Raw genomic sequence first — 14,503 nt, forward strand, 5'->3', positions numbered from 1 at the left:
TGTTCAGAATGCCATTTGTATGCTTAGCTTTAGACAGCCACCCTAGGTTTTACATTCAAAGGAAATTTGCATGTGGAATTCTGGTCTTACAAGTGGAGCTTGTGTGAAGAGTATTTGTTAGGGATATTTGTTCAATATCTGAAAAGAAAATGGTTATTCAGCTGAGATATTTCATTTGGTAGTAATCAAAGGGAAAATTTTGCAGAGATACCCTGCTTGTAAAGTTAAAATACAATTCTCTGCTCACGTTTCTGTGCTAACTAGCTTAGTAACAATAAATAATTTAGTATTCCAGCCCCATTTCATTAAAACCCTAGAGTACTTACAAACAATAAGTATAAAAGTATGAGATTTGTGTGACTAATTGTAGCCAGTTACTCTTAAGAGTCAATGCAGATCTAGAGAGTAACTCAATTCATCTTAGAATTGGGATGTCCTAAATACACTGTGGATATGTGTATTTAATCAAAAGAATCTATCCTAGAAATATACAAAGTTTAGACTTAGAAATCTGATCTCCTTGTGTTCAGATTTCATTAAAGTAAACCTGCTACCAAACTTTCTAGGTATCCACAAAATGTATGAAGCTTACCATGCAACAAGCTGCAGTGGAAGCCCATTCTGGCCATCCAACTTCCAAGACTGATTTGGTGATTGGTCACTTACATCCAGTCTGATTCTTCCACTTTGGTAGGGATATTGACCACATGGCTACAGAAATTCATGTCATTTCCAGCACTTCACTGTTTCCTTACCTGAAAGAGCATGGCACTGAAACATGTGTATGGTGGAAATCCTGGTACCACTGAAAGATAAAAGGGCAGACTTCTTTGACTTCAGAAATGCTAAGATTTCACCCAAGGACAAAGATGGTTGTGCCACAGCACCCCAGGTGTTCTCAGGAAAGGAAGATAATTCCTGAAACTTCAGAAGAAAATCAAACAACCCCCCCTTGACTGGCAGGCTCCTCACTGCATGTTCCATCAAGGCACCTGCAGGCAACTCTGCAGTAGGGAACAGGTTGTCTTGTGCTTGAAAGGTGAACAAAAAAACGAATGCTGGAGTTCAGCAATGACTCACATCTGGTAGTGCATTTTCCTGGCACTTCTGAGTGGCACTGCCTTGCTCTGCTCCACAGAAACATTTTAAATGATGTGCGAGATATTTTATGTGGGAAAACAAAGTGTGCTGTATGGGACTCAAAGGGATCTTGTTATTATTTCATCCCTTATTCAAATTACTCTTTAGATCAAGATTGTATTAATGCTCATAACTAATTTGGCCTTACACAATGCCTGTAATCCAAGTATCTCACAACACTTCTTGAGCATTCTCTAATTAAGCTAGTCACAATCTCTCAGTGAGGTACTCAAGGAATCTGTGTGACTCGTTTTGTCCGGTGCCAGAAGCAGTCACCTCTGGGGTCAAGCAAGGCACAGCAGCATGTTCAATAATGCATAGCAGCATTGTGCCACACTTTGGGAGGGAAGGGAGAAGTAAAATCCCTAATTGGAACTGCAGTGGGTTTAAGGAAGGAAAATGTATTTATCTGCAATTTCAGATTTAAAGGTGCTCCCCTGTTCTTTCCTCTGAAGATTGTCAAAGGCCCTTTCATGTCCAGTTGGCTTTTTTACTTCACAAGTCTGAGAGGAATGCCTTCTCATATCATGGTTTCATGACCTATTATACTTTGAAATTCTGTATCTACACATAGCATTTACTTCCCAAAGTAAATAGCCAGTGTGATTCTTTGATCAAAGCTGTAAGCAATTGCCAATATTTAACATTTCTCCCTAAAAGGCTTATTTCAAGGAGTTTTATTGTCCCCACTGTACAGAAAAAAAACTGAAGCATTGAGAAAATAAATTATCTTCCTCTACATACTGAGAAATTCAGTGATTAAAAGGTCATCAAATCTTGTTTTCCAACCTTATATTAGTTTGCTAAGCTCTCACTCATTGTTCTTTCTGCCTGTTAAATCATCCCTAGCATTCAGTCTGTATGACACTCTATTTTTGATACCGTTAATTAAAATACAGCTTGAACACAGTCTATATTATTCTGCCTGACAGGAGAGTTTTCACATATCCATTCTCATTTGTTCCTCAACACAAACAAGCTTTAAGCCCCCAAAAAGCTACTAACCCCACTGATGCAGAAGCTCCCCAAGTATCTTTTGGACAACTGCTCCTCAAAGCAGGAGCATCCCCTTTGTGCTGCTGGGGCTTCATCCTCGTGGAGAAATGCACCAGGCACAAGGGACCCAGGCTCTTGGGGCTCAACAGGCTGAGGCAGATGGGACACAAGCTTCAGGGGTCATTGGGGGACAAATGACTTCACCTGCAATTCCCCCGTGAACAGGATTGTCACTGGTAACAGCTCTGAACTTTTCACGGGTCCTTGCAGCCAGATCAGGCTGTAGTGATCTCCCGTGACCTCCTCTCTAGCATGCAGAACAACACGTTATCACAAAGGAATTTCTACGTAGGATAAAAACCTGTAATTAATTTAGATCCTGAGAGAAAAAGGATCTGCTGTGTCTATAGGTGAAGTATTGTAATGGAAAATGATGCCACTGAATAGCAGAGGCTTTACTGTCTCAATTATAAGAAAACATGTCCCATGTTTCTAGCTGAGACAGGGGAGGAGCCTGAAAAACCTAGATACTTTTAACAGGGCCCAGAAAAGCCAAGAGGGACAGAAAACTCACCTTTTTCCATCCTGCTCCTAGTGTAGCAGGAAGATTATATAAACCTTGATTTTCATGCGCACACCTTTTTTTAGTTCTCTGTAACATAACTTGTATTCTTATGATGAAAATGGATAAGGAATGTGTTAAGAATTTCTGATTATTATTGAATTTTCAGAAATCAAAACCACTCCTGTAGCACATGAGCTATATACATATTGAAATACATAGAAAACGATGTAAAAACATCTATAAACTCAGTGTTTTTACTATGCAGTAATTATATAATCTGCAGTGATTTATACTATCCTCCATTTTATGAAAACTGTGAGAACAGATGTACATTATTATTGTGAAAGGGAGCAGACAGCCAACATGACCATTCCCAAGATGAAAACACATTTGTGAGATGACACTTTAAGTAGAGCTCCTATAAGGATTAAAATTCCACTTTCTGAATGATTTAATTGCTTGCCAAATCTTGATGCTTCCAGATTTCTTGTGCCCTTCTCTTATGAAAGAAACATTCCAGGAAAAAAGAAAATCCATCAAAGTTAATTTTTCCAGTTTTCTGATCATAGAATTATCACAATAGTAAAATAATGTCATTCCTGAAGGTAAAAAAAACCAGTTTCACATTTCACCAGAACATCTGTCAAAGTTTTAATAGCTTTTGTGGTGTTCTTTAAACAACTTTACTCACTTTGAATAATAATAAGAGAAATTAGGCTTTTCATTTCAGGAAAAATTCTTTAAAACAGAATTTATATTCTCTTTCTGATTACACAAAAAAGTCCACATCTCCTTCACAGTAGATAATAAATTCCAGATGACTGTATGAATCATGTTCACTGTGATGTGCATCATTAACAGCTATAGCTGCATGGTCACGATAGCTGCACTTATATTTTCTTTGTAGAAAGATCCACGCACTTTCTCCTCAAGAGAGAGAAAATGAAGTAGTTTCTAGAGTCAGATACTAATTGCTAAAAAATACTGAGTTCATCACATTGCAGGCCAAGGAAACTTAGGGGAGCGGTGAAGTTAACTTCAAGGAATTAAAAGAGAAGTTAAGACTGACCTCTTCATAGGGATGAGGAACGTGGGCTCCCAGGTGATATACCTCACTCCAAGGGAGATACCCAATTACACATCTTCTCTAAGTCAGGAAAAGTTACTTCAAATTGGAAATTCCTTGGTATTATTTGCTGACATAAAGGAGGTGAAAGGTAACTAACTCACTCCTTGATAGCTAACTGTATCTAAATTTTGTTGATATGTTTCTATTCTAAGTGCCTACAATTATCATCAAATACTAGACTTAAACTGTGTATGATAACCATTCCTGAAATCAGCTGGAAGCCTGGGAAAGTGCCAGGTTTACATGCCTAAGGGTGATGCTAGGGCAGTGGCATTAGCAGTGCAAAGTGTGCAACAGAGTGTCATAAACTATTTCCTGTGTAATTTTTCAAACAATATTGCATTTAAATGAGTAAGTGAATGTGTTCTTTGAATATCGATATAACTGTACTTGCTGCTGTGTGTAAAGTGGGTGAAATGTCAAAGAAAACATGGTAGATATAAAAACCCACATTACTATAACCAAAACACAATGACCAGATGTCTTGGCTTGGCACAGATTTGTGAATACTTTGCTATATGCAGAGCATAGGAGACCTTTGATCTTATTTGCAAAAATTTATACAAAGAAGCTGAAGTATTATTTATAGCCAGATTTAAGTTTTGAATGTGTGTGTGATAATGCAAAACTCTGGCTAAAGCCACCAGTTGTTGTTAGAAATGTTAAACAAAAGTATTGCTGCATGTCATTGCTCTGTTAGGATTTAGAGGCACTTAGAGGGAAAAGTGTAGGCAGCCAGCTACACTGATAAAAAGCGACTGAAATCTGCTCTTAAGGGTATTGGCACATCACAGCTGGCAGAACAGCAGAAATACCTAAATTAAAAGTTAATTTGGGTATCTCCACGTTTTGCAGCAGTCTGGCATGTTCTACGTTACCTTTGGTGAGCCTGCACAGATGTTACCATGGGGAGAGCAAGCCAGTTCTCATAAGTTTACAGCATATGTTTTGCTGCACTGCTCAGATCTGCTTGGCTTTACTAGCCAAATTCAAAATGCATAAAATGGCAGTGATTTTTCTCTAGTTGCAACCATTTATTCTATGGGAAAATTGGATCACTGATAACAAAGGGAAAAAACAGGCAGTGGGGAAAAGAAAAGCAGTGGGATTCTCCTAGAAAAACGTTCAAGACAGTTATTTGCTCTGAAACACTAAAGGGTATCTCAAATGCTAAACAACTCAGTATCCTACCCTAATCATACTTAACCTGCTATACAGATTAAGACCATTATAAATAAATTCAGTCCCCACCCCCATACAGAGTTAATCAAATATAGAATCAAGACAGACGGAACCTCAAGCACAGAAGGAAACATCTCATTTCTCAGTCATACTCAGTCATCCAGGAGAACAGATGGCCCTTAATAGCATGCCCTGAAACGTCTAATTACATGAGAAACTTTGTATAGTTTTTCTGGACTTTTAATTGGTCCCCCAACTGTGTGTGGAGACAGCCAAATGTTTTAATAGATTAAATAATAAATATCAAGATAGACTGTGTTGCAGCATGTACAAGACCTGGCTGATTTACTCTTAAGGTGGATGTAAAACTATGGCAATGCATGGAGGGATCAGCCCTGCAAATCCAGACTGTCATGCAGACAAGCTCTACTAATTTTTTTGGAAGTCTTCCTCATAACATGTTGGGTGCCTTGACATCTCACAATATAGGAACAACAAGGTGTGCATGATAACAGATTTAGGGTCACTAAGAATTTAGCCTACATAAATGACATGAACGGAGCAATGGTCGGTAACTATAGCAACCAATAAAACCCTAACAGGAGAGGGGAATGGACATTACACATCAGCATGCCAAGCTGAAATGTAATACTATAACAGCAAGATTCACAATATATTGGAAAGATATAATCTAATGAAAAAATATTTTTTAAAAGTTTCATTTGAAAGAATTAGTGCATATTTAATGATGGAAATGCAATTAAGTACCTAAACAGTAATAAAACCAAAGCATAATCAAGGTCATAAGTGTTGTAATGAACAACAGACACAGAAACTAAGTATTAGGTGAAGCACAAAAAATCAGCAGCACCAAATGCATTTTTTGGTGTGTGCTGAACTCAGAACCTTATCTAGAGATATAGGAGCTATATCTGTATTGCCCAAACCCTTGTATTACATTTCTTTCTAATAATATAGGCCATAGGAAAGCACAGGAGTTCTGCTTAGTTGGTTGATCTACAATTTAATCCAGGTTGTTATTGTTCTGTTTAACCACATTAAATTTTGTGCTGCAACTAGAAAAATTGTTCCAAATTGTTGTTGCTCTGATGCTTAGAAACCTTTTCAGGATAAATTTATAAATAGCCAGTTCATACCCATTTGTTCTTGTGGCAGCAGTGGATATTAGTTCAAATGGCTTTTCTCTGGTGTATTAACATGCAATATTATGGACATGCAACATTTTGTTAGGCTATGAAAACCAAGTTCCTTTTGAAAGACAGAACCATAAAATGGTTTGTGTTGGAAAGGAGCTTTAAAGGTCATCTAGTCCAACTCCTCTGCCTTGGGCAGGGATGTCTTTCACAACATCATGTTGCTTTAAGCTGCATCCAACTTGGCCTTGAACACTTCCACGGATGACACGTCCACAACTTTTCTGGGCAACCTGTGCCGGTGCCTCCCCACCCTCACAGTAAAGACCATCTTCCCTAACACCTAAGCTAAATCTCTCCTCTTCTAGTTTAATCCCATTCCCTCTTGTCTTATTGCTACTGACTCTGGTTCTAAGTCTCTCCCTTCTTTCTTATGACCCACCCCTCTAAGTATTGAAAGGCTGGAATAAGCTTTTCCTAGAGCTTTCTTTTTTCCAGGCTGAACAACCCCAGCTCTATCAGCCTGTCTTCATAGGAGAGGTACTCTAAGCCTCTGATCATGTGAAAACTTTCTTCCCTCTAAGCATCTTAGATGCCTTTCTTTGCTTTTCAGCATGCTTAATTATCTTGTGTAAGCAGCTGTAATTGTACACTATATTCCAGGTAAACTCTTGCTAGAATACTGTTTATTACATTTCTATTAATGAGAAGATGTTTTCATATGGCTGCATCACATCAGGCTATCACAGGATCTCTACTATAAATCTTTTTTTTTTTTTTTGCATTGTTCCAAAATATGACTTGATTTAATGCAGAAACTCTAGATACTACTCCTTAATTCTTGGCCTTATGAAGAATGTTCACAAATGCCACTGAATGTTGTCCCATTTCTATAAACTCAATCATCAACTCAACTCATCAGGGTGCAGAAACCTCTGTCCCATCTATGGTTGGCATTCCATTGTCTTTTATTCCTGTACATGTGGCTATGTTGTAATAACTGAGCTTTATCAGTATTATTTATACATGTCCTCCAGCATACACCTGGAAAAATTGTAATCACAGCGATAAGAATTTACTGGAAATATAGAGATGTCTGTTCACCTGCCTGTGCAGTATTTCAGAGACTGCCTCAGTGAAATCTCTTTTGCAAGCTTTCCACAATACAACTGACCAAAATCCTTTCTGTTTTCATCCATATAATCTTTATTTCACTCTTTCTTATTACCACAATGATTGACAGTCCCACACTTTAATCTTGTCTTTCCTGGAGAGTACAAACTTATTATCCATTAATGACTGTATTTTCGTTATGCTTCTGGTTGTTTTACAGGAAAGAATCAGTTGATTTAAAAAGATCCAGACTGATCAGCAGTATTTTATGCATATTTCTAAGAATGCGGGAATATACAAGAAATGAATGACCATAGGAAATCATGGCCATGAGGTCTGAAAACAAATCCTGTTCTGCACAGGTCCCAGGTGTTGCAGATGTGAAATAACTATTAGGAGGTCTAACATCTAAAAGATACTGCTTTCCCTTTTGATTTGTATAGTTAATCAGTATGACACACCTTTATTAGCTGTCTTTGCTCTCTCCTTTTCTCTGTTCACAGGTAAATCTGGTTGAATCGGATGTATGTTTACAGTGGTCCATAAAGATGCTTTTTTTCCTCTGAAAGTATGCAAAAATCTTATGGAGCAAGAAAATTTACAGTGCTAGGCCTACTATCAGCCAGCAGTAACCCCAAGAGCTCCCTCTCAGGGTAGAACAGCAGATGTTCTCTGGACCATCTGTGGTGGTTTGTGCCAGAGGTTCCTAAAGCTCATTTCCCAAATACAATGTCCCTCTATAAAGTCCCCTCCTTGCCCTTCCATGCAAATCCTAGTTGCTACCTGCATATTGAAAAAAGGCTGCATTTCAGGCTCTCCCCTCTCATGCCCATTTCAGGGTGACTTCTACTATGAAAAGGTTAGGCTGCAGTTGCTGAGGTTGTCAGATGGGATGGTCAGACCCCACTGCCCTGTCCTCCCTGGGGATTTTGTCCAGCTGCAGTTCTGTAAGGCATTCCCAAGTGCTCAGTAACAAGATGGTTCCATACCATGAAACATACCCATCCCACCCATATGCATATATTTTCTTTTGAACTCCTGAGAATTGCCCCTTCTCACAGTTGGATATTAGAAGTAGTGCCAAAGTCTTTATTTGCTGCTATCAGAAGGTCTGGGAGTTCAAGAACTTCTAATATTGTAGCTCCTGAAGCACAGAGATTTATGTCCAGCAGTTAGCATTTTTGTGTCCCCAGACCCTTTACTGGCATACAGACAACCTGCTCGTGGTGCAGAGGCTGCTGTAGCATTTGCCCCTTTGCGTAATGATTTCCAGATGCTGGAAAAGCTTCCTTGTATTTCAAAAATTCTACAAAAAAGTACAAGAAAGCCTCATTTAAAAGTGTAAAGAGCTAAAAAGTAACTTCTCTACTCTTTAAACATCTTGACAACTGCATTGCTAGAGGCAGAGCTGTACTGGAAGTCTTCCAGGGTGGAGAAATAGGATAAGAAACAGGATAAGAGAAATGGCATTAAAGAACCACAAAACCCCATATTACCCACAGGATGCTGGCTCTGAAAAATGTCCAAAAAAAAGTTTGCTGAAGTAATGACATGGGGAAGTATAGGAAAGTCAAGCTTGGGGGAAAGAAAACCAGGATTTACAATTCTAGGAACTTCAAAACACTTAGTTATATTGTCCAGGTTGTCCTGTTCTGATGCTGAAGGAAGAGTCAGGCCATGGGAATTCGAATAAGAAAATTTTGAAGCAGTCAGAAAAGGCCATGAGAAAGCAAATTATAGATAAGAAATGAAGAAAGTTATTTGGAAACACTATTTTGCAAGATAATGGACAGGTTAAATAACCTTCTGGATGGAATCACCCAACTCAAACAGCGAAGTGAAACACAAAGTCCTGTAATTGAATTCAGACCTTGCCAAGATGACAACTGGTAAGTATTCAGCACACAGGACTCCAAGTTCATAAAAAAAAGAAGAGAAAGCACATCCTAGGAAGATCTGCATGTGTGATCACTGTTTAACCAATCAAGCAGATGAATAAATCAAGTGAAGATCAGGTACATTAAAATCCTTACCATTAGATCAGGCAAAGAACATAAAAACAACCAAACCAAACTTGTTTGCAAGAGAACAGATCTATTTCTTTCAAATAAGAAATATGAAGAAAATCTAATGTAAAACTGTGAAAACAGTTGTAAACTAGCAATACATAGTATAGCTCTGAAGTTTTATTTTGCATTTAAATTAGATGTATCCAGAAGTTAGGACTTGCAATCAAAACAGAATAAGGGGTCTGGGTATTGTGACAGTTTGCTATTTTCTATCTAGTTGAGTATTTGCTTCACTGTTTTTTAGTTTTCATTCTGTATGTAACCAATTTTTGCCTTCTTCAAAATAAAAAATAGGTGGATGGAGGAGGAAGATTTGTTTACTGGGAGCTTATTACAGGGTAGCTGTTAAACTGATAAGGGTTTTGGAGATCATCAAACAACTAATCTAGATCAACACATGAGGTCACATAGTCAAATTAAACTTTGTTTCCTTTGGATTTCAGTGATTACCTCTGGGGTTTCAAATTAGACTGCTAGACAAGTAATCAAGTTCCTTCAAGCCTGTCACATTACAGATAGATATTATTTAAATTGAAGTGCCTGTCCACTTAAAGGCACTTTATGCATTAGAATAGTTTCCGGACCAGCATATTCTGAAAAATACTATTTCTTCTCCATAGACATATTGAAATTTTTTTCAGTCTGAGACCTTGGTAACAGAGGTTCCAAGAAAATAGTTTTTAGTCAATAAATTGGAGTCTTTCATGACTTGGTACTGTGAAAGCAAAAGATAACATAAAAAATCTAAAGTCAAATTGTCAGTGCATTGAAACAAAATATTATAGACAAATATTGTAAAATTATTTGTTTGCCTTTCCTCAGAAATAAGCACAGCTATTGCAGGCAACATAGTATGCACAAAACTTTATACACAAATAATGATCTCATTATATAGTGGTTATAGGTTATAGACACTTCGAACAGAAAATGCTACAAATACTATGACTACTTGACATAATATCAGTGTAAAATGCATTATTTAATAGTTTTCAGAATATTCAGAATGGTACTCATGGAACAGTTATTAAATCCTCTGCTAATAATTCATAATAGGTTTAGGATGGATATATATAGATATGTCTGTGTACACACACAAAGTTATAACAGTTATGATTTTCTGTGTGTGCATGAGGAAATAGGATGTTCTCATTTACCTTTCCTGTATGTTCTTAATTTTAGAAAATAAAATAGGAAGGGAAGGGAAGGGAAGGGAAGGGAAGGGAAGGGAAGGGAAGGGAAGGGAAGGGAAGGGAAGGGAAGGGAAGGGAAGGGAAGGGAAGGGAAGGGAAGGGAAGGGAAGGGAAGGGAAGGGAAGGGAAGGGAAGGGAAGGGAAGGGAAGGGAAGGGAAGGGAAGGGAAGGGAAGGGAAGGGAAGGGAAGGGAAGGGAAGGGAAGGGAAGGGAAGGGAAGGGAAGGGAAGGGAAGGGAAGGGAAGGGAAGGGAAGGGAAGGGAAGGGAAGGGAAGGGAAGGGATAGTAAAAATATTCCCATGTACTTTAGGTTAGGAACCTGTTAACATCCCAGCCATATCTCCCTTAAGTATTTGACCCGGCCTAAAACTGGAGAAACATGAATTACAAATCATCTTAACTGCCTGGCCAAAATAAGTTTGACCTTTAGCTCACTTTGAATCAATTCAGACTACATAATCAGGATCTCAACCTACAAATAAATAAACAAGTAACAAAATGTGATGACCCACAATTATCTGTGCCTTTCCCACAGTACCAAAGAGCCTTTCTGGATGACCCTGCCCAGTTCTCAAGAATTCATATTTGTGGTACTTGTGGAATAAGTAGAAACAGTCGCACAAACCTAGTGGGGAAGAGAGGAAATGCTGTGAAGGAGGAGATAAGGTGGGAGAACTCCAACAGAGAAGCAGGGGGTCGGGGTCCAAAACCAGCACAATTTTTCCAGAAATTGAAGTAGATCTCTGGTTTGAGAAGGCTACTGAAACTAATAGTGTAGATTTTGAAATGCATGGACTTAATAAGTTATCTAATAACATTCCCATGTTTGTAACAAAATACTTTACAAATTCAGTAATGACATATAGACTTTATTGGGAGTTTTTCAAAACTAAAACCCAATGATATGACAAACTCAAACCCAAAAGCAGATGTTGAAATGTTTCAGCTTACCACTGGGTGATTAAATAATTACTATGGGGCTGCATTACACAACACTGAGAAAGTTAAGTTTCACTTTAAAATCTTACTATTACAGTTGAGTTAGAGTGGAGGCACAAAGACCACCTCTTCAGGAGTCAGTGCAGCAGCTCAAAATCCACAGTAAATTAGAGGAAGATGAACCTAAAGGCTTCACTTAAACTCACAGTGAACCCAGTACTTGAAAATGTCAAGAAGTGTTGTTTAGCTTGGAATGACAATACAAAAAGAATGAGAAGCTGTGTAAAAAAATTGTCAATGTTTCTTCTGCCTAACAGCAAAAATTTTGAAACCCTGGCATTTTCACAGGATGTAAGTACTAATTTGCAGTCAATTATGATAAATTCAAATGCTGCTCACTGCTAAGCAAAGGATGTGTGTGCAGTGGAGTGAGAGGAGAGACAGGTGAATCTCTGAGATACATATCTCTCAGATCCTTGCCTTATGGTGGAGACCAGAAGACCAAAAATCTCTTTCAACTCAAAGCCAGATTTTATTAAAATATAAACTAAAATAAGAAGCCTTTAAAAGAGAGAATACTAAGCATAACTAAATAAGACAGAACAGAAATAAAATTGTGTATGAGCAAATCTGTTCCATCTATCATATACTCACAGGCAAATTCGTGCTCCTCTGCTTGGCTGCTGCGATCCCACTACGGTTTGAGTTAGAGCCAACCCATTCTCATCCCTAAAGTGTTTCTGTCTGCCACAGCAGGGCTTGGGCTATGGGTGACCAGGTCTCTCTACTCATCCCAATACTATCTTTGTGAGCTACAGTTCCTCCCTTTTTGCCATCTCTCTGTCACCCAGAGACATTTTTTCTTGCCCTGGGGCCAGTGACCATCTCCAAGCCTCTGGAGGGACAGCCAGAGTCCACCAGTCAGCTGAAAGGCACATCACATCACAGGCTATCTGAGAACAAGCTGTCCAGAGCATGTCCCACAATCTGTTTGTATTTAGTTTTAGAACCTGGTATTTGGACCCAGAACTATACTGCTTGGCAAGATGACAGCTTTCTGATTTAATGAGTAGAAAAGTATCATTTTTTGACTATAAGTGAGAAATTTTGTTTCTTCTTTGTGACTCTATTGCCAATATGAATTAGTTTTTAGTACATCTAAGTGTTTTTTCTAAGAAGCTCTTCAGATAAAGAAATTTATCTGAAAATTTCTCTAAAAATTTTAAAAATTTATCTATCAGAAAATTTATCAGATTTCATTTAGAAATCTGAAGACTTTATTTCAGCTGTGTTTAATATTTAACAGCTTTTACATAAGTGCAATACATTTTGACTTTTTGGTAGGCACTATTTTTATAGCAAAAATTTAAGGGAAAGTTTAAGAGCTTTCCACTCCAAAGGGGAAGCAGTTTCAATTTTTTTTCAGAACAGCACAAAGAAAATTGCCTGAACCAAGAAAAATAATGCAGATGTATCTGATGTTCATACTGGCAGCTTGGAGGTGATGAGAGCATTGATGAGTGGCAATATTCTGTTCATGGAAGGAGACCCTCAACTAAAGACTCAGAGACAGAGAGGCCTCCCTGCAGTAAAGACTTGCAACATCCAGGAAGATATCTTGGATCAATATCATCTGGGTTCAGTTCAGGCTACTTAACTAGTCAATTACAATAAAAGCTGCATCTTTTTTCCCTGAAGAAACTGGCTACATATATTAAAAATATTTTCTTTCTATTGTAGATTGACTCAGCAATTATTTATAACACTTGTTCAGAGCACAGACTAGAGCCAGTACTATTGTGTATAGACAATAATACTGGCTCTAGTCTTCTTATGAAACATTCTACATGCAGTATGTTTAAATGTAAGAAAAATAAAGTTTCTGTGACGTTATTCACATAAGTGAATTTAAATATCTGAGTTGAAAATAGAGTCCCAAACTGCGAACACATTTGTGCAGTCACCAAAATTATTTGCAAAATCTAGTGTTCATTCACACAGTTTTCCATTATAAAGGAGAAGTATGGTATTTTTTGTGTGGGAACAAGATCACTTACCTTTGCCAACTGATGATGAGAATTGCATATCTAAAATCAGGATGGAGAACTCAGTCTCATTAATATTGTGCTTAATGAATGGACAAACCTTTTGTGTTTTCTGAGAATATCTCTGGAATTTCTCAGAGGATGCAGCACTAGTTGAATAAGGTACCAGAATTACTTTTAAATAGATTATGAAAAAAGACATTAGAGTATGAAAATGACCATGAATTGTTACAATTTGGTTATTTCACTGTTTTGTGGAGTCATTCAAAAAGAAAATATTGTGTACCAAGTCTAAGTAATTAAAAGGTATAAAAAATGGACATATGGTGATAAAATCCCATCATAAATATAAACAAGAGACCCAGGAAACAAATACTGAAAAAAAATGAAAAAGAGCTATCTCTACAGCCATCTGGTTAAAAGAATTAGTCATGTTTAGAATAAATGCAATATCTATAAACAGCTTGAGCAAACAGTTAACCTGTGCTCCAGGCAAGCATGTTGGGATTGAGTAAAAAGCACATGGAGATAGATTAGAGAAGCTTCCACTTTTGTTGCACCTAATTCTGTTAAGAAATCCATTATGACAATAGAATTAATAATTAACTAGCAGTTTTAGCTTAGTAAAAGTCATATTCTTTACCAGATTTTTTCTTCTACTGTCGTTCCACCATGCAAATGTGGTTTTCTCTGTTAGAATGAAAAATGAAAGTTGATTTAAATTGTCTTTCTATATACACAAAGAAAATTGTAATGGAAAGGATTTCAATAATAAAAGAGGGAAATGAAGCCACACATTTAAAAAATGTCTTTATAATCAGTTAAAACCTCAAAATACTTAAATTGATAGAAAAACTTTATTCTCTCTTTAATTCCATTTTAATCAAATTAGAAGGTCCTCTTTAGGCTTTCTAGCATTACCTTATCATCTCAGCCTTTATGTGACACCCTCATGTTTCTGTGGGTAGTGTCAAAGACAAA

At 37.5% G+C, this 14,503-nt stretch overlaps 1 protein-coding gene across 1 annotated transcript in view; it reads right to left on the bottom strand.

Annotated features, from left to right (window-relative positions):
• The window catches only part of MEI4 (meiotic double-stranded break formation protein 4), a 130,987-nt gene that overhangs the window by 93,408 nt on the left and 23,076 nt on the right, over nucleotides 1-14,503 (bottom strand). The window contains exon 2 of the mRNA XM_058020869.1: nucleotides 593-805. Coding sequence (XP_057876852.1) covers nucleotides 593-629 — 37 coding nt within the window. The 5' untranslated portion in view covers nucleotides 630-805. The remainder of the gene's footprint in view (nucleotides 1-592; nucleotides 806-14,503) is intronic.

Source organism: Melospiza georgiana, chromosome 3 (assembly GCF_028018845.1).
Source record: "Melospiza georgiana isolate bMelGeo1 chromosome 3, bMelGeo1.pri, whole genome shotgun sequence".
Lineage (NCBI taxonomy): Eukaryota > Metazoa > Chordata > Aves > Passeriformes > Passerellidae > Melospiza > Melospiza georgiana.